Genomic DNA, 24394 nt, shown 5'->3' with positions numbered 1-24394 from the left:
TGAAGTGAGCATCAGTAGCAATGGCATCATCAATTTTTGTGTCAACTGCGATTTTCTTCCATTTTCTTTTCCATTTTTATTTTCATTTCTGCTGTAGTCAAAGAGACATGTCAGTGCCTTATTGGATGTGTCCATTGTATTTGCCATAAAATCGGCAAATAATATTTGTAAAATTCATTCAAATGACAATGCAATGATTTTGTATTAATTCGATTAGTTCTGACTTGATGATACATCTCCGAGAATCAAATGAAACAAGAATCTTCACAAAAAGCTTCACTCTGCCACATCTGATATGGCTACGGCATTGCCGACTCTGTATATGTATTATAATTGTTTTCTATTTTAATACTTGCCAGCGGTTGTCACAAATGGTGCCATTCAAGACGATTAACTCGAAGTGCTCTGAGAATATACTCAAACACAATTTCTGGGAACATGTGGCTTGATGGTCAAATGTTATGTGGCACCTGCCGTATTCTACAGGGCACATCTGACATCAGGTTAGCAGACCTCATATTTATTCAGTTTCAGTTTACCTGATAGGACGACCAAACACCTTTGTGTTCTCTTCGCAGCGTCTCAGCCCCTCCTCATTGATAGATAGCACCTAAAAAGATGATATAAGACATTTATAGTGACATTTCAACAATTTAGCAAGTCCACGACAGAGATTTCCACTGTGTACATTTAAAGCACACTCTCTGTATGTTAACTGTATGTATGTCTCCAAGATACTAGACATGAATTATCTGACCTGCAATATGAATGGTTTACATCAACATGTAAACAATAAAGAGGACATAACTACTGTGCATACATGACGAAGCAGCGATTCTTCTCCAAGAGCTCGGACCAGTCCTTTGGTATCCATCTGGCCAAGTCTCAGGACATACAAAGGCCGACCATCTAGAAGATAAAACACAGAATAATAAACATTCAAAAGATTCACAAATATATTACATACATATATTAAACTGCTGAGGACTTTATCTTATCTTATCTTATTCTAGCCACCTGCTCTTCTGACAAGGAAAATACTTCGTTCCTACTTATTCTAACTATTTAAACATTTTAAGAAGTAGGTCTACAAAAATACTTTGAATAGAATATGAGAGCATGGAAAAAGACAAGAACATGTTCATGTTAGTGTGACAAACAGTCATAAAAAATGTATGCAAGTTGAGGTCGCTTGTGTTGTGATTGGCCATAGGTCATCGTGTAACTTGAGATGGAAGGAAACCCGAGAGCAAAGATCACCAACTTGTCTAGCTTTGCAAGAATCACCAAAATAAATCATGTATGCCGAAACATAAAGCCATTGGAACAACCACTCTGTGTATACTGATCGTCGATATTTTAACCTGCCTCGATCATGGTGGTGCCAGCCCCCTGTGTAATAGTCCTGAAGCACTTGTGGTGAACTCCATGTTTCAAGAAGATAGTCTACTTGGTGTTGCTTCCTCCAGGTCAGTGATTGGCACAAAACTTCACGAGCCTTATCCATGTTGAAATCCCTGGCCCGCAAAAATCGCAGGATGTGTTCATCCTTGGGAATCTGAAATAAAGACAGTAAGTAGCCCAAAAATGTTTAAATAAAGGATCAAAATGTGAAATTACACCACTGTTTTCTGAATAATAGGGCCTTACCAATAAGGATTTTTTGAGACCGATCCCAAATTTTGGCAAAAAAAAATAAAAAATACACGTTACAAATCCATTCATTTTCTGACCCGCCGTATCCTCACATGGGGAGCAGGGACTGCCGGAGCCAATCCCAGCTGTCTTTGGGCATTAGGAGGGGGACACCCTCAACCAATTGCCAAACAATCACAGGGCACACATCGACAAATAACCATCCACACACTGTCGGATGAATTAAATTATTAATATAGACATAACATTCATGCACACATAGTGCAAAAAAAACGCTGCTGAAGTTCAATGATTATCAATTATACACAAATGTCAACTATTTGTGAGCCAGCCCGGTCCCTTTTCCTTGCAAATAGCAGTGTTCAACTGTAAATGAATGAACAAAAAAATAAAAACATTTCCCATTTATTTGCCAGAATGACACAATTGAGTGACACAATTGAATTAAAGGACAACCGACGTCTCCCAACATGGTGTGTCCATAATTTGTAAAATGGCTTCAAATGACTTCTACTGAGCGTATTTTACAAAGATTCCACCGCATATAGCTATATTTTACATTTTAAGACTCGCGCTGAATATTCCGGAAGTCTTGTTTTTGAGTTTGTGACGAGTCCTCACCCTACGTCACTGAAGGAACGGCCCTGACCGAAAAAAGGACACATTGTAGCAGTCCTTCCATCACGTCAATGCATTTTGCTGTACTTGTTTGGTCTGAAAACTTTGTGTTGCACCAAAAAGAGGCAGAAGAGGGCTTCTTTATCTCTTCTCCCTGTAGCATCACGCTTGCACTTGGATCCCTCTCATTCACACACATATATTCCGTCTTGCTGCGACTGATCTTCATTCCTCTCCTTTCCAGGGCATATCTCCACAGCTCTAGTTTCTCCGCCACCTGTTCCCTGTTCTCGCTACAGATCACAATGTCATCTGCAAACATCATGGTCCAAGGAGATTCTTGTCTAACATCGTCTGTCAGCCTGTCCATCACCATAGCAAACAAGAAGGGGCTCAGAGCTGACCCTTGGTGGAGTCCCACCTCCACCTTGAATTCCTCAGTCACACCGACAGCACACCTCACAACTGTCTTACAGTCGTGATACATGTCTTGCACCGCTCTGACATACTTTTCCGTCACTCCAGACTTCCTCATGCAATGCCACAGCTCTTCTCTGGGCACCCTGTCATACACTTTCTCCAGATCTACAAAGACACAATGCAATTCCTTCTGACCTTCTTTGTACTTCTCTATCAGCATTCTTAAAGCAAACACTGCATCTGTCGTACTCTTTTTTTTGGCATGAAGCCATACTGCTGCTCACTTCATCCCTGCTAATGCTTGCTACGTCTTCTACTCTTTGTTCCTTCTCATTTTCCTCATTCATCAATTCTTCAAAGTACTCTTTCCATCTGGCCATCACACTGTCACCTGTCAATACATTGCCATCTCTATCCTTAATTACCCGAACCTGCTGCAGGTCCTTACCATCTTTGTCTCTCTGTCTCGCCAGCCTGTAAAGATCAGTCTCACCTTCCTTGCTGTCCAGCCGAGCATACAAGTCATCATAGGCCTCTTGTTTGGCCTTTGCCACCTTTACTTTAACCGTGCACTGCATCTCCTTGTACTGCTGTCCTCTCAGTGTCCCACTTCTTCTTTGCTAACCTCTTTCTCTGTATACACTCCTGCACCTCCCCATTCCACCACCAAGCCTCCTTATCTACCTTTCTTCCACTCGATACACCAAGTACTTTCCGACCTGTGTCTCTGATTATGTTCGCTGTAGTTTGCCAGTCCTCTTGCCCACCCAGTGCTTGTCTTACCTCCTTCCTAAATGTCATGCAACACTCTTCCTTTTTCAACTTCCACCATTTTGTCCTCACTTCAGCCTTTGGTTTCTTCATCTTCCTCACTGCCAGCATCATCCTACACACCACCAACCTATGCTGTCTGGCTACACTCTCACCAACCACTACTTTGCAGTCACTGACTTCCTTTAGATGGTGCCGTTGACACAAAATGTAGTCTACCTGTGTACTTCTGCCTCCACTCTTATAGGTCACCCTATGTTCCTGTTTCTTCTGGAAGAAAGTATTCACAATAGCCATTTCCATTCTCTTAGCAAAGTCAACCACCATCTGTCCTTCAGCGTTCCTCATCTGGAGTCCAAACCTGCCCATCACCTCCTCATCATCTTTGTTTCCTGCGCCAACATGTCCATTGAAGTCTCCACCAATTACAACCCTCTCACTTCTCGGGATGTTCTGTTTGACTTCATCAAAGTCCAACCAAAATTTATCCTTCTCCGCCAGCTCACATCCTACTTGTGGGGCATACCCACAAACAACATTGAACATCAGACCTTCAATTTCTAGCTTCAGACTCATCATTCTATCTGATACTCTTTTTACTTCTAAGACATTCCTAACAAACTCCTCTTTTAAGATAACCCCAACTCCATTTCTCTTTCTGTCTTCACCATGATAGAACAACTTAAACCCTGACCCTAAGCTTCTAGCCTTGCTCCCTTTCCACCTGGTCTCCTGGACACACAGTATGTCTACCTTCCTTCTCTGCATCATGTCAACCAGCTCTCTACCTTTACCTGTCAATGTTCCTACATTCAAAGTTCCTACTCTTAGTTCTATACCCTTGGTGTTCCATTTCTCTCTTTTCCTCCGGGCACACATCCCTCCTCTCCTTCATCGACCAACAGTAGTCCATTTTCCACTGGCACCCTGAAGGTCAACAGTAGCAAAGGCGGCCGTTGTTAACCCGGGCCTCGACCGATCCGGTATGAGATTCATAGGTTTGATTCGCATATTTGTTTTGGCAAAGTTTTTTTTACGTCGGATGCCCTTCCTGACACAACCCTCTGTATTTATCCGGGCTTGGGACCGGCACAATAAGACACTGGCTTGTGCCCCCTTGTGGCTACATTGATACATTTCCCCCCCTATTGTCTAAAAATGGCACGGAAAAAATATTTTAATCGATTGCAAACATGTATGCTTTCCTCTTCAGAACTATTTGAATCATATTCATAACTGGATGAGTAACAAGAAAGCATATTCTCCGAATCGGAAGCCATTGTTTTGATTCTCCAGCGAGGCAAGACGTCCTAGGGTGACACCATGAAGAAGGGGGCGGGACCTTCTGAAACTGGCCACTTCCGGGTTCATTTTTTTTGCAGATTTTGGACACTTTAAGTCATTTTTATTGGTGTTTTGCATATGACTAAAAATATCAGCCTGCGTGTTTTGGGTATTTTAGATGCTATAAAACGTTTTTCTGATGTCAGTTAGGAAACAAAAAAGTGATGTCGGCTGTCCTTTAAGGTAGTTCAAAGGGTGTTAATATTGATCTGTGCGTTTGTTGCCAGTAGTTAAATATGTGTGATATTTATGTTGGACTGTTTTTTATTTTTAATTTTCATTTATTGAAAGAGGCGGCCCGGTAGTCGAGTGGTTAGCACACCGGCTGCACAGTGCAGAGGTCGCCGGTTCGCGTCCCGGTCCGGCCTCCCTGTGTGGAGTTTGCATGTTCTCCCCGGACCCGCGTGGGTTTTCTCCGGGTCCTCCGGTTTCCTCCCACACTCCAAAAACATGCATGGCAGGCAGATTGACCACTCCAAATTGTCCCGAGGTGTGAGTGTGAGAGTGACTGTTGTATGTCTTTGTGTGCCCTGCGATTGGCTGGCAACCAATTCAGGGTGTCCCCCGCCTCGTGCCCAAAGACAGCTGAGATAGGCTCCAGCAACCCCCGCGACCCTAATGAGGAATAAGCGGTACGGAAAATGAGATGAGAGAGATATATTGAAAGAAACTGAATCATGTAAAATTATGAATAAAATAGTTGCATATGGGTGAATACTTTGCACGACTTGCTCTGCTCACTTCAGCATTGATCTTATCAATCTTATGTTGATAATTTAGACCAGTTCAGGGTGTACCCACCTACTGCCGGAAGACAACAGGGATATGCTACAGCACGCCTCGACTCTTGTGAAGATAAGTGATTTGGATAATGGATCGATGGAGATTTAAGGATATATAGCTTAGGTATAGAATTATGTGTAATAATTAATGAGGTAGCATTACTTATGTTCACTGCTGTGAATAGTTAGAGTACATAAAGGTAAGAATAATCATTAACTATAAGCCACTTGGCTAATTTTTGAAGGGCCATAATTGTCAGAATTAATCAGATTAGAAACAAATATTTTAAAATGGCTGGTCGGACTTCTGCTAAAACAAAGACTGCGAAGCTGCATGTTACCTTTCCCTTGTGGGTCTCCTGTAGCCATTTACGAAGCCTGATGAGACAGCTCTCCTGCATTGGTGTAAGATCACCAAGGTAACGTTTGATATAATCAGCATCCAGTTTATCTGTAAACACACAACAAAACACACAAATCAAAGCTCAAATTGACATGACTTGTGTCATTACAGCTCACAGAAACTCCAATGAATTATTTGGAATAGGCAGCCACTCATTTTGCAATTATCAGCCATACAGACCTTCCGGTGTGCCAGCCAGTATCTCAGTTAAATCTGCCTGAAGGCCAGCGCTGTCCGGTTTAGCATCCTGAGAGCTGCTGTCGTCCGTAGCATCAATCATCAGTGGGATGGGAACAACTGTTGTGACACGGACTTTGGGATCAGGAGTTGGGCTAGTAAAGAGACTGGTCGGTCTAGTGGGAGGCAGGGGAAGAGAGGTTGGACTCCATCGAGGCACTTGAGTAATCCCCTCATCTTCCAGCTCCTTTAGGTAGTACTCTATGATTTCTTTTCCCTGAGATTAGATTTGAAGTTAGGGTTAACAACAAAAAGAGGAACAATGAAATTATGAAATTGTCTTCTCTGAGGACTAATGAGTCTTTTTATGTGCTCTATACATTATTCATATGAGGATGGGTGGATTAAATTCATTAAGCAATTCAAATTACTTTATAATGTAGGCTAAAAGAAAGACTGTAGATGGATTTTTTTTAAGTCAGTCTTCTATGGACATACTGGGACCATGGGCATATCTCCCACAGAGTTATATTCAAGCACATTTATATATTCTCACTGAAGATTTCCTGCATCAATGTGCCAAGAATTTACCGAACTTTATTCTGAAAAAAAAAAACAACAACACACAAACACCTTTTTGATGCTGCTAGCATATTGCTTCATTGCAATCTTTTCCACTGTGCTCTCAAAGCCAAAGAAAGACTTTATGTCCAGACTAGCTGACTGCTCAAAACACGTCCAGTCTTCATTCTCAGGGTGGACCTGGAAAAAGTGAGAGCATACTGTATCATGCTGTACACGTGAGCAAAAGGGGGCTTTGCTACCATTGTAAGAATGAATCATTTGGCTTTACTAGAACATGCTGCACTAAGGGAAATGTGTGCACTGCATTGAAGTTGAAGTGTGCTTGTGTCAGCCCATCTATGGAAAATTAGCCAGCACTTTACAAGTGAAAAGTTCAAAGGTTTAAATAAAGATCAAATAAATGTGACTGTACTCAGGTAAACTAATGGGAGAGAAAAGAGACACTGAACCATAATTAGAATCACTGTCCTAAGAAAATAATTAAATACTTTCATTATACTGGGATTTCAGCATGTTTCTGATAGCTTTAAGTCTATACTAGTTAATATTATGATATGTTTGTGCCACTGAATCCAGGATAGCAGAAAGACAAGGGGGCCAGCGAAAGACACTGTGCTGTATCTCCTTTGGCAACGAAAACATTTCCGCTTTAGCCGGATGCATTAGTGTTGCCTAATTAATCTGTCTAGCTGAGTTAAAGTTAGTACTGTGTTATAAGAACCAGTGTGCAGCCTTGGAGCGAAAATTACAGCCCTGAATAAGTGGGAACTAATATAATGTGCTTAAGCTCTAACTTTCTTTCACTCTTGAGTGTCCTTCATAAGAAAACGGAGGATGACGGCACAAATACTTGTTTCAAATCACAACTGCACAGCTTCAAGCAGGGATCAAGTGGAAATTATGAAAAGACATTTCTAAAAGGCATAAAATCTGTATACAGTTACGAGGGCAAGATACAGTATACTATACACTAATATGTGCAGGAGCACACATATTTACCGAATAGCAGCAAATCTCATGGATGATGACCCTGTTGGAAAAAGTCTCATTATGTGATTCTATGTTAAGTGTCCGCTCCTTTCGGTTAAGTGTGTTTTTCTGGATGAAGTAGACATAGTCCACACCAGCAATCTGCAAATCAGACAAAAATGTTCATGAGAGTCATAGCTATGGAAAACTTGCCAATAAGTAGAATGACATCCAGGATCTGAGCATTCTATCTTCACTAGCAGTGTTGGTGTGCTGGAGTCCATTCCAGCCATCTTAGAGCAGGAGGTGGGCTCGACAGTGACCGGTACATAAAATGTTTGCAAGATGACCTTATAACAACAGTCCACTGAAGTTAGGGTGCCAATATGCGGTAGCGTGATCAGTAGATTACCCGTTTGAGAAGGCGCGGAGCGTCCACATCCAGGGCACAACGCCTCTCAATCCTATGTGTGGATCTATCCTCACTTGTCTCTTCATCGACCACATCACTTGCCACAAACATGGGGATAAGGTGACATGTGGGGAACCGGCGCTCATAGGCCTGGAAGAGGAAAGAGGTGTTGTGCATGTTCATCAAATGCTGAGCAAGAGAGTGTATTACCGACATAGGGTCGAAACCAGACCTGGCCAACCCGCGGCTCTTTGGCTGATTTCATGCGGCTCTTAAGAGGCTTTCACATGACAAGCGTCAAAAATGTTTGGCGCTGGCGCTGCCATTCATTCCCTATGTATCGTATTTTTACTACCATAGGGCGCACTGCACATTTTGGAGAAATTTTTAGACTTTTAAGTGCACCTTAAAGGACAACTGACGTCTCCGGACAAGTTGTGTCCATAATTTGTAAAATGGCTTCAAATGACTTCTACTGAGCGTATTTTAATAAGATTCCACCGCATATAGCTATATTTTACGTTTTAAGACTTGCGCTGAATATTCAGGAAGTCTTGTTTTTGAGTTGGCGACGAGTCCGTACGTGACGTCACGGAAGGAACGCCCCTGACCGAAAAAAGACGCATTGTAGCGGTCCTTCCATTACGTCAATGTATTTTGCTGTACTTTTTTGGTCTGGGGACCTCGTGTTGCACCCAAAAGGTGCCAGAAGAGGGCGTTCAAGCTCCATATAAGGAATTTATCAGCCTGTGGAAACGGAGGTGGCCACAGGAGGTCGCCATTTTGTGCCTCTTTTTCGGTGAGAGATTTCTCCTCAATATTGCCTCATAATGGCACGGAATAAATTCTTTAATCGATTGCAAACATGTATGCTTTCCTCTTCAGCAATATTTGAATCATATCCATAACTGAATGTGAAACAAGAAAGCATATTCTCCGAATCTGAAGCCATTGTTTTGCCAGCAATGCAAGACGTCTTGGCGTGACGTCACGAACTGGGGGCGGGACTTTCTGAAAATGCCCAATTCGCAGCTCATTTTTTTGCAGATTTTGGACACTTTAAGTCGTTTTTATTTGTGTTTTGCATTTGAATAAAAATATCACACTGCGTGTTTTGGGTATTTTAGATGCTATAAAACATTTTTCTGATGTCAGTTAACAAACAAAAAAGTGACGTCGGTTGTCCTTTAAAGTTGTGAAAATACAGTAGCAAGCTGACCAGGTGACGTCAAGTGCATGAGATCAAAAACAATCATTTGAGTCGTAAACAATTTTTGTCAAGTTTAATCTCAAAATGGCAGGGAAAAAATGCACAGCAAAACGAAAATATGAATGGATGGGGTGATGTTCATGTGTGCCCATGTGTATGATGTGGCTCTTTACAGTAACATGGTAAAAAATGTGGCTCTTAGTCTCTGACTGGTTGGCCACTGCTGGTCAAAACCTTGCAACTACACCCAAAATAGTCTATTTTCAGGAGCCTCCAAAAATAAGTTTGTTTGACCATTAAGATTGCAGAGGGGTCAATATTTTGTACAATATAACGTGTCAATATCCACGTGTTTGAATTGTTCAAAGGTACAGAAATATTTCTTTCCATGCAGGGGCCGGGGGAATGACGGGCTGAAAATTGACCAAGTTGTGATTTATGATGTTTCAACCCCATGTAGGTGTTATGGAATACCATCCATCCATTTTCTAATGCGCTTATCCTCATGAGGGTCGCATGCATGCTGGAGCCGATCACAGGGCAGTAGGCAGAGGACAGCCTGAACTGGTTGCCAGCCCATCGCAGGGCACACAGAAACGAACAACAGTTTGTGCTCACAGTCACACCTTGGGACAATTTAGAGTTTCATTGATGTGCCACGGATGTTTTTTGGAATGTGGGAGAAAATTGGAGTACCGGGTAAAAAAAAAACAATGCAGGCACAGGGATTACGGGCATTATAAGGTCGTGCATACTTTACGCTTGTCTTATTGTGTTTCAAGTTGTGAAAAATGGGGCAGGCAGCTTTATGGCCGGGCAGGCCATTTTTCAGAGTTGTCTGTCCTGTTGTCCGCTAACTTTTTGTCATGACTTTCAGACACTGTTTTTACTATAATTTGGACAAATTTGGCGGGCCGGATTAAAAAGCCTAAGTATGTGGGCCCGCGGGCCGTAGTTTGCCCATGCCTGGATTAACCAGTCGACCACCATTATGTCATACTGAAAATTGTATTGATGATTTACACGCATGGATCATTTCACTGAATATATACTGTTTTTTGAGGCATCAAATGTAACCGAATTACTGTATTCAACAAACCTGTATGAGTATGCAATATCAGACATGTTAAAACACCTTAAGTCCCTTTTCAGAGTCAATATTTTCATAGTGCACACAGGCATGCATGAACAAACACAAACAGGCATAGACGCACATATGAAGGGTTGAGCAATTTCAGATGTTTTGTGGTCGACGCTTAGGAGAGGAATATAAAACCAATCATGTTGATTTAAATTAATCGACAACAATACAAACGATTAAATGAGTGAATGATTGAATGAATGAATGAATGAATGAATGAATGAATGAATGAATGAATGAACGAACGAACGGCCCACGGGACAACTCCACTTTGAATTTCCAATTGTGGATGCAAGAAAGGGATTTTCTACTATTCTCTCTGAAAATACAAATTTGCTTATGCGTGCTTTGCACAGCCGTTCTAAACAAATAGGTAACTGATGTGTGCTGGAATTGTGAAGTGAGTGCCTGTGAGGGCTATAAACTATTGTCAGTAGTATTCTCAGTAGAGGCACTGACTGCATCAGCAGTCCTCCACCTTTTTCCACCTAGGGTGGGTTCACTGCAACCATTCGTTGATGATGAGAATCAATTGCTGGTCAGGACGTATATGCGGCACGAGAAACACTCTACTCTTCCGAAAAAGGTTTATTGTCGGACTTTGAAAAATACAACTGAGCCCTGCTATTCACGGGGAATAGGGCCGATGCTAGCCTACACATCGAAAATGGACGTATAATTGACGGCCATCAAAATACATTGGACGATTAAGTGTCTGATTCACCAGTCATCTTTTTTCAGCAAAAAAATCTGACTCAACAAACAATGGAATAAGATAAATCGCTGTCAATCCGTTCCTAGTTTGAAGTCACACAAAGCTGGAGCTTGAATATAGCATGGATTTGAGGTTGGAAAGACAACAGCCGTTTGTCTGAACAAATGCAACAAAAGAGTCTTTCATCTCGGCATGACAAGCCACCCACTTCTCTTCTCGCAGAGATGTCAATGCAGTCCAAATTCATTTCAAAAAAAGAAAAAAAAAACACAATGAGAGAAAAAAGGTATACAAGAAAAACGTGCAGCATCAAAGTATTACGTCCCAATTTTTTGATGAGCCATTTAGCTCGACCTGCCATTTTATTTGTTTGTATTATGCATGCAGTGTGGTTTGACACCATGAAACAACAACCACAATAACAAATATACAGTATAAGAATTATGAGTAAATATTATCCTATTACTTTACACAGCTTTACATTAAATATCATAGCCATTACATTTTGCAGGAGACCATATTGACTGGTCTGTTAGGTTCAACAGGAGCGCTGAGTGATTTGGGAATGAGCATGGCAGTTTGGTAGTTATGTGTACAAAGATGTAGCCTGGCTGCATGATTATGCAATTTATATGGCTGTGTGATTATGCAATGTAAATGCATAATGTAAATGTTTAGCTAAAAAATGTAATTCTTTCAAATGTTTGGATCCTGTGGTTTCTGCCAAGAGCAGGGTCAGAGCGACTATGTGTCGAACATCTGCATCTGTAGAACTAAGTAACCACGCCACAGCATTTCTGCCGAGTGCTCATGTGTGATAAATGACAAGAGTACAGATAACATATACTGCGTATATGTATCACCTCGACATCATGTTCACTGGCCATAGTTCTGATCAACCATTCCAGTTCTGTGCAATAGGATGGCTGTACAGTCACAAGTATCGAGCCAACCATGACTTTTAAAGTTGTTTCCCAATCAGTGCTTTGGAGGATAACTTACAAAGATATATGATGTACAATATGCCTGTGTGGGTTCATTTGCGTAAATCTAGTGAACTTTTGCATGTACAATAACAGCTAATTTCCAACACTGGAAAAGCCTACTTCAGCAATGCTGGAAATAATTTCCGAAGAGCATGAGTGCTTTCTTCTTATTTTTTATGTCAGAATTTAGAGTAACTACTCAATAACGATTATCTATTTAAAAACAAGCTATGAAAAAAAACACAGACATTTAAAAGTCTATATCCTGTTCAATAGATCTAAACTGGCACAGAATTAAGCATGACTGCAGTGCAAAGGGAGAGTGTGACTTTCATGAGAAGTGGAATCCGCTTCCAGCAGAGTGAAACAGAAAGGGGGAAGGGAGCTGCATGGGCAGCATCTTGCAGAAGGAAAAAAAGTGAATGAGTGTCCTGTGATCAGTGAATGAAATCAGCTGCAGAACCGCCATTGGCTCCAATGAGTCACATGACCTTGCTGTTACAAGCAGCACACAGCATGATGGTAAGCTTCTCCCTCTCTGAGGAGAATCTTGACAAATTTATTTTGTACGCAATAATCGACCAGAAGAAACATATCAGCATAAAACCAAACTGTTGTGAGATAAAAGACGGTATTTAAAATAATATGTGGACAGTTGCCAAATTTACAAAGCACATTTAAATACAGTAAAGTCTCGTTATATCGATATCGGATATATCGATAGTCCCGGTTATATCGATACTATTTCGATGCACGCACAGAGAAAATTACATGCAAACAGGGTCGGATATATCGATAGTCCCGGTTATATCGATATTTTTTTGGACTCCCTTGAATATCGATATAACGAGACTTTACTGTACTGTATGTTCAAATAGCACAAGTGGGAAGAGAAAAAAAATAGTTTGTTTTCATTGCTAGTCTGTCATGTACATGTCCATCACAAAGCAGGTGTGGATGATTGTGACTGCATTCTAAAATTCTGTTTCAGGTGGATGAAACAGATGAAAGCAGGACTAAATCATACTATAACATTGTGTGGTTATAATCCCAAAATTGTTTCACTCAACATTCGCATTCCACACTAATTTGCACTAGTCAGTCGGGGACAAACAGCCCAGCAGGTCACACAACGCAAATGCAATAAAACAGAGTAAGGCACAGGATAATTTACCAGCACAAGAGTGGGCTGCAGAAGTCTCATCCAGACATGGAAAGAAAGTGGGTCAGCACACTATTTAGGGAAAAGGGGGACAACAGGATGCGCGAAGTAAAGGAACAAGGGCTCAGTGGGAAACACAGGACAATTTGTTGCCGGTAGAATATTTAGAACAGTGTGCTTTGGATGACCCCACCACCATACACACAGTTAAGAGAGGGGAAAGAAAATCATCTAAACGGAGATCCAAAAGCATTTCAACTGAATTTACTGGGTATGTATTCCAAAGTGCAGACATAATTGAGTTAAAGTTTAGAGACAAGGAGAATTTACATCTATTGGGGTTCACATGGATTCTCATTTTCATATTTTGCTTCTGCATACCACAGTGACAAAAACTAGACTCTGTACATTGCTGTAAAAAATGCTTTATTTGGAAAAAATGTTTCATGCATTTATGTGTAAAGCGTAAACAGACCTTATGTAAAATCATGACGTGAGCAACCCAGACAAGGTCAACAGGTTACATGTTTCAATGTAGAATCTTTTCTAAATCCATCATTTGGATTGATCGCTATTTTGGTAAAGAGTATGAACTGCAAGTTTGGGTTAGTTCTTGTGTTTTAATTTAATAGATACTCTTCTTTTCATGATTATTTAAGTAATTACTTTTCATGGACATGTTCCAAAAGCTCTGGGTCTAAAACGAAAGCACAATGTGTACAGCTTTTTGACATTCCAATAGGACACCCCAGGGAAAAGCCTCAAGCAGATGATAATAGCAGGAGCAGCAAAAATATTTCCTGTTATTGAAACAAGGAAGTCAACTTCAGGGACTGTTGCAACTGAAGGTAGTGAAAGCAAGTGTTGTAGTTTTAAATGCATCTTATATAACACATATGGTGATTTATGGTGTTATATTGTGTGCTATTGTCGAAGGTACGGTGTGACGCAAATGTACCCCCTTTGACAAATCATAAGACAATTGATTCAATAAATCGTCAACGAATAGTTTCTCATGATAGGTGAGTCTTTTGTATGAACCCGTATCGGTACTTTTGAACTGCAAGTGTGACTGATTACAGGTGAAATATTCAATGCGACAGTTGCTTATTTGTTTTATATTTTGGTCCAAACTATTCAGAGAAGTGCTGTGTATGCGTGTGCAATTACAAAAGCTGTCAGGCAGAATCTGCAATCTCTCAAATGCTTTACATGGCGATTACCCAGAAATAATTTTGGAAGTAAGTCATAAGTAGCCCTTGTGGAACGCTGTTTACGGGCTGCAATCCAAACAAACTTATGTAACAGCACTTAAAGCCAGACTTGTGTTGGCCAGAGGTTGCAATGCTTCAACAGCACCTGTCAGTGTGCAATGCCGACCCTCAAGGACTATATTGCGCAAACTGTAAACTGTCGAGGTCATAACAGAAGAATTAAGAACATTGCTAAAGTGACTTTGTATTTCTTACATTTTTTCTCAAATCAAATGGAGAGAGTATACCAAATTAATCAAATCCAAATGTCAAATATAATCACCCAGAAACCCAAAGAAATAAGTCAATATCTGCTTTCTAGAGCCTCTGAGGCCAACCAAATGTGAAATAATTATGATCCAAATTAAAAACATGGTCATTTTGTACATCAATTAGAGCCAGAAATACGATTCAACTTCAGCTGATAAATTGTGTAAATCTTTATAATACCTACCTGCACCCTTATGTGTGTGCTGTGTGTGCGCGTGCGTGTGTGTGTGTGTTACTTCTGTCCTCTATTAATAGATAGTTGTTTGCCCCCTGTGCTAAGGAGATTTAGTCTTACAGCATTCGCCTGCCTGCTGCTGGAGAGTGCCAAATAAAGCAGCGCCTGTCTGACACGACAAAGTCTTAAAAGAAAGACAGTAACGCCACGCTTAATAGAGGTGTAATTATTCCAATTAACAAAGCATGGATAACTGGATCAACAAGCGTCTGTCTCATGATATGAAAAATAAGGTGGGTAATGGAATGCACTGCATTCTGGGCAAGCACTGCATGATATTGGAAAAAATATCAAAATAGGATATGGCGGTTGAATGACGTGAAGTGATGTAGATGCCATGGCGATATTTAACATGTGCCCAAAGAAATAACATTATTAACTCATTCACTGCCAGACGTGCAAAAATGCGTCGCCTCCACTGCCAGGATTTTTGTCATTGTTACTTGAATTCTCGGACCCACAGAATATTGAGTTTTTGGACTACATAAACAGTCAATACAGCGTTAGAAACCTTATACCTGTCCTCTCTTCTTTACTCATAAGAAAAGAGTTAATTCCCAAATGATATGGGTCTGGAGTTATATGAGCTTGAAATTAGGGCCAATGTACAAAATACAATGCAATACATACATATTGGTTTATATAGCGCTTGAACAACAGCTGAAGCTGGAACAAAGAGGCTATGGCTAGCGCTTTATCGGCACCCAAGCATGAAAAAACAAAACCCGAACAAATTCGGGAATGGCGCTCTATGTCATATTTTCAATTCCCAAATAAATTTGTGAATGGCAGTGAATGAGTTAATATCTAAAATATAAGCACGGCAAACATAGGCACGGTGCATATATCCTTCGTTAATTAATTGTAAGTGCCCCGAGATACTGTTCTCCTTTTGTTGATGCATCATTCATATATTCAAGGGGTCTTGTTTTTGAGTTGATGAAGATGCCGGAAGTGACGTATCTTTAGGAACCCCCTGAAGCAGGTCTCCCGTGTTGTTGTTAGTTGACAGTGTGGATTGAGCGAGAAGGCAATACACAGGACATTTCAAGTGTATTTTTGGTACTATGTTCAGTCTGAAAACACAGTGTTGAGTGCGAAATTAGGAGGAAAACTACATAAATAACGTGATGGTGAATCATTGTGTGGCAGCCAATTACGGTAACAGGCATAAAGAAGGTGTAAATAGACACAAATTCCCAGCGGACAAGCTGCCCATTTGGGTGGAATGGAAAAGACAAGTCCAACGAATGAGGGCAGGGTGGAAGGCCACGAAGCATTCATTTGTTTGTAGTGCTCATTTTGAAGAAGATTGTTTCGACAGGAAAGTGTCCTCAACAACAGATGGAACAGGTGCGCTGCCTCCAACCAAAAGACCTGGCACAGCGTTTTCCAAACGGGAGAGGTCCAGGGTAAGTGTATTGATCTAGTCTAGAATTCTGAAATGTGCTTTGACTCATATACATACATATAGTTTGAATTTGTAGGCCTAGGTCTACAGTCCAGTAATAGTAATGCATGTTATAGTTTCTATCTAAATGCATGTCCTCTTCAATAAAATCGCGATTTGAGGCCCATGATTAAATTCTCGATTTTAAGTGAGTACAAATGTCTTATTATGAACTCCATTGCATAGAAGGCCATTCATACGTAAGTTCATAACTTTTCATCTTGAAAGTGTAAAGAACTTTTTGCATGCACAACCATTAAACAATCTACATTGATGTTGACATCTAGTAGCTTATTACTTGTTATTCAGGTCCTTATATGCCACATATCACCGAACTTGATGCTATATTGCTAATTCATGGAGCTTCATATACGCGTTATATATTTGTCGCTTGCATACGGCTCGAATTGATACTGAAGGACTTATTTATTCGTTTGCAAACATTTATGCTTTCCTCTTCACAACGATTTGAATTATATTCATAACTGGATGAGGAACAAGAAAGCATCTTCTCTGAATGTGAACTCTCTGAACCCATTGTTTTGATTCTGGAGTATGGCAGTTTGTGGACCAGGATCGCTGGATTCGCCCAGATGTTCCCAATGCGATGTCACGAACATGGCGGCACGACTCCTGGATCTCTCCAGGTTGTAGATGTAGTGGCAATTTTGGGCAACTTGAAGTAATTTTTATTGGTGTTTTGCGTTTGACTAAAAATATCAGCCTGCATGTTTTAGGTATTTTAGATGCTGTAAAACGTTTTCTGACGTCAGGCACCAAAAAAATTGTGTCTGTTGTCCTTTAAAGGACAACCGACAAGTTGTCCATAATTTGTAAAATCACTTCAAATGATTTCTACTGAGCATATTTTACAAAGATTGCACGGCATATAGCTATATTTTACGTTTTAAGACTCACGCTGAATATTTAGGAAGTCTTGTTTTTGAGTTGGTGACGATTCCTGACGTCACGTCACGGAAGGAACGCCCCTGACTGAGAAACGACACACTGTAGCAGTCCTTTCATCACGTCAATGCATTTTGCGGTACTTTGTTTGGTCTGAAAACTTCGTGTTGATCCGTGTTGATGGCGAAATTAGAAGGAAAACACCTTAAGGAAAAAATAACGCAATGGTGAATCGTTGTGTGTTGCACCGAACAACTATTTGATATTCGCTGACAAAAAATCCTAGGAGACAAATCAGCCCATTTCCACGGAGCTTTGTCGCCATCTTCTGCATTTTTTGGGTGTGACATTTCTCTCCAGAGTCTCCTCAAAATGACACAGAATAAATTATTTAATCGATTGCAAACATGTATGCTTTCCTCTTCAAAACTATTTGAATCATATTCATAACTGGATGAGTAACAAGAAAGCATCTTCTCCGAATCTGAAGCCATTGTTTTGATTCTCGAGCAAGGCAAGACATCTTGGCGTGACACCACGAGCAGGGGGGCGGGACGTTCTGAAACTGGCCATTTGCGGGTTCAATTTGAAGTAGTTTTTAGACACTTTAAATCATTTTTATTGGTGTTTTGCATTTGACTAAAAATATCCTGCGTGTTTCGGGTATTTTAGATGCTATAAAACGTTTTTCTGATGTCAGTTTGGAAATAAAAAAGGGGTGTCGGTTGTCCTTTAACAAGAGGCATGTCGACAAACGGCGAAAGCATAAGCAGTCATGGTGTGTTGCCTTTTTTTAACAGAATAATGACAAATAATATCATGGTATAATTTTATCATAATATAAAATGGTCTGAGGGATATCACATGGCACATGTTGATAACCATTCACTCACTTTTAAACCAAAGGGCAATTTAACATCTTAAAGTCACGTACAGTGAGACCTCAGCTTACGAACACCTTATCTTATGAACTTTTCATCTGACGAACGTGGAATTTCTGAAAATTAAACCTTGAAATATGCACTATTTTCATGATACACACCCACCACGGCTGGTGGAGTAATCTTCGGCGCAAGAACACCATAGCACACGACCTTCGGATCTGACGGAGTGATTTTCGACGGAAGCACACGACCGAACAGCGCTCCAGCCGGCACTACTTTCCACACCCCTCTCATTGAATGCACACGTCGATCGCCTCCTTGGAACTTTTTGCTGATAATTTTACTATTATGGGACCAAAAAAAACCACCACAGGCTCGTCTTGAGCCCAAGAAGACACAAAATAAAATCACCGTCGCTAAGAAGAAGGAGATAATTAAAAAACACGAACGAGGTGTGCGTTTGTGTGATTTAGTCGCCGAGCACGGCTATGCAAAGTCAACCATTGCTACCATTTTCCAGAACAGAGAAGCCATCAACGGTGCGTCTGTTGCAAAAGGTGTTTCCGTGCTCTCAAAGCGACGGTCTCGGGCAATCGAAGAAGTTGAAAAACTTCTGTTAATTTGGATTAACGTAAAGCAGCTATCCGGCGACAGCGTGAGTAAAGCTATTTTATGCGAGAAAGCACAGCTAATTCACGGCGATGCCATGCGCCAACCTGGAAGTTCGGCGCTTATTGAGGATTTTAAAGCCAGCAACGGATGGTTCGAGAACATTTGAGGGCGAGGAGGAGATGGCTGCAGCATCAAGTGAGCTCATAAAGGCAATGTTGGCAAAGTGGAATGATGTGCAGGCTTTTACCGAACAGTTTCATCCAGAAAAGACTGTGGCTATGACAATCATCAACATGATGAACGATAATGTGATGCCTCAGCTTTGTACCTTACAAGTCAGAAAGCAACAGGTGTCAATTAAGAGGTTTTTAATCAGCAAAAATGATGAGTCTCCAAAGAAGCAAAGAAGAGAAGCCACACCAGAGGTTAAGTTACCAACAGTCCTTATGGAAGGTGACTCTCCTTCCATAAGCCATCAACGACCATCAAAAAGGTAAATAAAACTTTATTTTACAGCACAATTTATTTCTTTAATTACAGTCCTCATGTAATGTGCCTCTCTTTCCAAACAGCAATTCCCTCTGACCTCCAACACCATTCCATCAAGCCATCAATGACCATCATAAAGGTAAATAAAACGACATTATTTTATAGCACGGTTTATTTATTTAATTACAGTCCTTAAGGAATGTGACTCTCTTTCCAAACAGCAATTACCTTTGACCTCGGACCTCCAACACCATTCCATCAAGCCATCAATGACCATCACAAATGTAAATAAAGTGACTTTATTATACAGTGCAGTGTATTTCTTTCATTACAATACAATAGCACATTTATTATACATAGAATAAGGTATGTTGTGTGTAGTTTTAAGGCTTATTTAGTTGAAAAGTATATTTTATGGAAACCCGGGAACGGATTATTCCCATTTTAATGTTTTCCTATGGGAAAAACATTTTTGTGATACACAATTTTTGGCTTACACAGTCTGTCTGGGAGCCAATTAAGTTCGTAAGGTGAGGTCTCACTGTATTATGCACGTTTTTGGAATGTGGGATTAATAATCATTTATGTATCTGGGATATGGCTGTAAATTGATCCTTGCATGTTGCAGTGGCAACCGCAGCATCTGTTGGTGGACACCAGCTGAAAGTAATGCCATCCCTATAGAGGAGTTGCTTCGGGCCCTTTTGGCCTTTGGTAATCCAGAGGCAGCTGATGTGTTGTCAGACTTTGGGCTGCATTGCCCGCAGTAAGCCAAATTTGTTTCCAGTAAGGGTTGCGCTTGATCAAGCCAGCCTCTGTCACCCATTCTGTTCAGAACCTTCATTGGCAGACTTTCCAGGCGCACTGATCAGGGTAGACCAGGGGTGGGCAAACTTTTTTACTCACGGGCCACAATGGGTTCTAAAATTTAACAAAGGGGCCGGACCAGGAGCATTTGGAGGGAGTGTTTGGGCCGGATCTAGGAAACCTAAAGCATTAAAGGACAACCGACGTCTCCGGACAAGTTGTGTCCATAATTTGTAAAATCGTTTCAAATGACTTCTACTGAGCGTATTTTACAAAGATTCCACCGCGTATTGCTATATTTTACGTTTTAAGACTCGCGCTGTATATTCCGGAAGTCTTGTTTTTGAGTTGGTGACGAGTCCTCACCCTACGTCACTGAAGGAATGCCCCTCACCGAGAAAGGACATACCTTGCACCACCTCAATGCATTTTGCGGTACTTTGTTTGGTCTGAAAACTTCGTGTTGATCCGTGTTGATGGCGAAATTAGAAGGAAAACACATAAATAACGCAATGGTGAATCGTTGTATGTTACACCGAGACAACTCTTTGATATTTGTTGACAAAAATTCCAAGGTGAAGAATAAAACTATTTTCAATGGAGCTCTGCCGCCATCTTCTGCATTTGCTGTGACACTACACATCAGTCTTGAGCCGTCAAAATGACCCTGAAGACCTTCTTTAATCGATTGCAAATATTTAGACTTTCTTCTTCAGAACTATTTGACTCATATTCATAACTGGATGTGTAAAAATAAAGCACATTCTCCGAATCTGAAGCCATTATTTTGATTCTCAAACAAGGCAAGATGTATTGGGGTGACGTCACGAATTGGGGGCGGGACTTTCTGAAAATGCCCAATTCGCAGCTCTTTTTTTTGCAGATTTTGGACACTTTTTCATTTTTATTGGTGTTTTGCATTTGACTAAAAATATCCGCCAGTATTTTAGATGTTATAAAACGTTTTTCTGATGTCAGTTAGGAAACAAAAAAGTGATGTCGGTTGTCCTTTAAATGTAGTGTGTGCAAAGCTCATCGCACAGTAAGAACACTACAACCCAATTTGTTAACTGTCTTTAAAATGTGAAAAATAGCCCTTATCAATTCATAAATTTGCCTCAAGGAATATGCAAGATATGGCATTTACATACTATTTTGCGGATATTGGGAGGAGGAAATGGAAATAGATTAAAATAACAGACGCACTGTGATTTATCAAGATTGCGTCTGTTTTTAATGTTTCAATCAAAGGTGCAAAGGTGCAAAGTTAAAGAAATCAACATTTATTGAAAAACTTTCAACATTCAAAACATATTATTACACAACCAAATACTCAAGCTCAATAATATCTACTTGTGTTAAACTCCGCAAAATCATGGATGAATTGTCCTGACCGCGCGCTCTACAAACTCGCCACGGACGCCCTCGCCTTCACGCACAACAGTACACGTGTATCGTTGCCAAGCACACAGACATAGGCTACCTGCAGGTGAAATTTGCATACTCAGCACAGCAGCCAATCAGAAGCCTGCTTCTTTCTTCCGGACTTTCGTAAGCGTTATAAGGTCGCGCATTTGCATATGATTTTCCAAAATAGATGCACAGAACCTCAGCCCAGAAGATTCGAAAGAAGCTAACAACATATGTGACGCTACAAAATGTAAATTTACATTAAACAGTGACAGTAAAGTGTACTTGACAGTTATGAAAGGCTTAGTGGCTTGTAGCAGGCAACGCAAACATTGAATGTGCACCATGACGACAAATGGCAACTGGAGCAAAAATTTCAGCCACGGATATTTATCGTAAATTAAGTAAGGTAACATTTGTGGTAGGTACAGCCTTGATTAAAATAAAAAAACTTAATACTTTGCGACAATGTTTTTTTTCTGATTACTGGTCTGATTGTGTTTCCAGTTGGGAAAAATGGGGCAGGCAGCTTTTCAGAGTTTTCTGCCCTGATGTCCGCTAACTTTTTGTCATGACTTTCAGACACTGTTTTCACTATAATTTGGATAAGTTCGGTGAGCCGGATTAAAAAGCCTAACGGACGGTATGTGGCCCGCGGGCCGTAGTTTGCCCACGCTGGGGTAGACAGTTCAAGGGATCCACACTGAAGGCGGTGCCCAGTATCGCCTGTTTTTAGCAGATGTGATTCTTGGCATTCATCAAACCCAGCTCCCCATAAGCTGCAGAAATTGAATGGATGGATGGAATTTGGCTGGTATACCTCATTATAGAAGCTGTGTTATTCAACGGCTTTCTTATAAGTGCATGCTTGCCAGTACAGTGTTACATAACACCGCATCAATAACATGCAATATTGATGTAAACAGGTGAGGGGGGAAAAAGACACTTACTGCCATCACCAGCTCAAAGGGATACTTGTACACCCTGACGGGTGACTGGTACTTCTGCACCATGTTTGGAATGGCAGTAACACCAACCACCTGAGAGACAGATTTGAAAAAGCAGAAAGAAACGATGATGTGAGGAATCCCAACAGCTGTAAAAACCATGTCATAATTATAGCTTCATGGCTTCATTTTGCAACAGAAGACCAACTGCAGTAAAGTCTCGTTATATCGATATTCAAGGGAGTCCGAAAAAATATCGATATAACCGGGACTATCGATATATCCGACCCTGTTTGCATGTAATTTTCTCCGTGCGTGCATAGAAATAGTATCGATATAACCGGGACTATCGATATATCCGATATCGATATAACGAGACTTTACTGTGTATAATTAACTCTAGGTGCTTTTTCGAAGAGTATTGGAATCCTATGTGTGTGCGCACGCATATGCGTGTGTGCAAGCGTGGTGCAGCCTAACAAGCTACAACATAGAAAAGAGGGGATGATCAGAGAGGGGAACAAGGATGCCACTGACCAAAGAATTCAGAATTGGCTGCGCGACAGAAAACAAACAACAGCATCACTGCAAACTAGAGTGAACAAGTTAAACCATGTACAGTGGAACCTCAAAGGCCCCAGAAGTCATAAAACTGATAAAATGCACTCTTAAGTAGAATTTCCATCTAAACTCAGTCATTCTATTTTTAATTGTCGGCATCTCTTCAGTCTTCTGTTATTTTTTTTTTCAAACTGCTACTTGCCGACAATTTCAGCAAACAAGTGGCATTCACCAATTTGTCACCAGGTTGATTAATATGAGTAACATGCAGAAAGCAAATGCATCAACATTTCTCGAATTGATTTGTATTGTAAAGCTGCTACACACAAAATAGAGTTGAGTTCCTGCACTTTTCAGAGTTAACATAATTCAAAGATGTTCAATAAATATCAGTGAAAATAACACTACAACATTATAGACTTGCAGGTTATACCCAAGCATGAGCGAGAGCTAATTATCTTAGGCTAAGAGCTATGCATTAAACTATTAGTCCATATTGAACTCAAGTGCTAACCCGCAGGGGAGATTTATTCAATGTTGTGAGTCACATCTTTCAGTGACATTTTCTAGACCTCTCCTTATATCCAGGTGAAGAATTTAGCAATTTTGCAAATACCGTAACTAGAACTTTTTGGAAAATACACATATAAAACAGCTTGTGTGACATGACTCAAGGCATACATATAATTTGGAGACTGGCTTTGTGAGTACCTAAAGTAAAATTAAGTGTGTTTACATTTTTTGGGTGAGTTACACCACATCAAATGTGATGGTAAACATTGAGCCACAATTTTCTGCAATTCAGTATAGCATAGCAATACAAAAGTGTATCTTTATGTTCTTATGTATTGTGACCCATGGTACATCCCAGAGGTTCCACTGCATGTCCAACTACAGCTACTGCACATGTCGCAAGACGGTATTCAATCTAAATCAGACAAAAAAGGCTTTTCAAAATTAATGCAAGAGAAAATGTAAACTGTTGAGGAAAGATTCTGAAGCATCCATGGCGCAAATAGGAAACTGTGGATACTTTTTGTGGAAATTAGGACTCAAAGCAAAAAGTGCGTGCATGCTAAATGTCATTTCAGGGAAGTGAAAAGAGTTCTTAGGATATTCGTGTTCTGCTTGTTCGGCAAGATGATACATGTTTGTTCGCTAATGCTGCGAGGGAGGCTGCAAGGGAGGCAGCCCCAGTCCTACTTAAGGATGGATCAGG

At 40.6% G+C, this 24394-nt stretch overlaps 1 protein-coding gene and 2 long non-coding RNA genes across 5 annotated transcripts in view; 2 read left to right on the top strand and 1 right to left on the bottom strand.

Annotated features, from left to right (window-relative positions):
* LOC148892248 (SEC14-like protein 1) overlaps positions 1-24394 on the bottom strand; it is a 32119-nt gene that overhangs the window by 6802 nt on the left and 923 nt on the right. For all 3 annotated transcript variants that reach the window (XM_089007064.1, XM_089007066.1, XM_089007065.1), the window contains 9 exons: positions 22618-22707; positions 8138-8287; positions 7756-7887; positions 6805-6933; positions 6175-6448; positions 5933-6042; positions 1369-1558; positions 821-909; positions 540-610 (listed from right to left, as the gene is read on the bottom strand). In XM_089007064.1, the coding sequence (XP_088863190.1) occupies positions 540-610; positions 821-909; positions 1369-1558; positions 5933-6042; positions 6175-6448; positions 6805-6933; positions 7756-7887; positions 8138-8287; positions 22618-22707 (1235 nt within the window). The remainder of the gene's footprint in view (positions 1-539; positions 611-820; positions 910-1368; positions 1559-5932; positions 6043-6174; positions 6449-6804; positions 6934-7755; positions 7888-8137; positions 8288-22617; positions 22708-24394) is intronic.
* The window catches only part of LOC148892247 (uncharacterized), a 12899-nt gene continuing 3696 nt past the window's right edge, over positions 15192-24394 (top strand). Inside the window, exons 1-2 of the long non-coding RNA XR_016116324.1 lie at positions 15192-15342; positions 16434-16521. This is a non-coding gene — a long non-coding RNA (uncharacterized LOC148892247). The remainder of the gene's footprint in view (positions 15343-16433; positions 16522-24394) is intronic.
* On the top strand, positions 16785-20941 carry LOC148892249 (uncharacterized). The gene is made up of 3 exons (XR_016116256.1): positions 16785-19454; positions 19534-19589; positions 19672-20941. It is a non-coding gene; the product is annotated as an uncharacterized LOC148892249 (long non-coding RNA).

Source organism: Hippocampus bargibanti, linkage group LG10 (assembly GCF_051943395.1).
Source record: "Hippocampus bargibanti isolate YZ-2025 linkage group LG10, ASM5194339v1, whole genome shotgun sequence".
NCBI classification, from domain to species: Eukaryota; Metazoa; Chordata; class Actinopteri; order Syngnathiformes; family Syngnathidae; genus Hippocampus; species Hippocampus bargibanti.
This window is presented reverse-complemented; position numbering and strand designations above follow the sequence as displayed.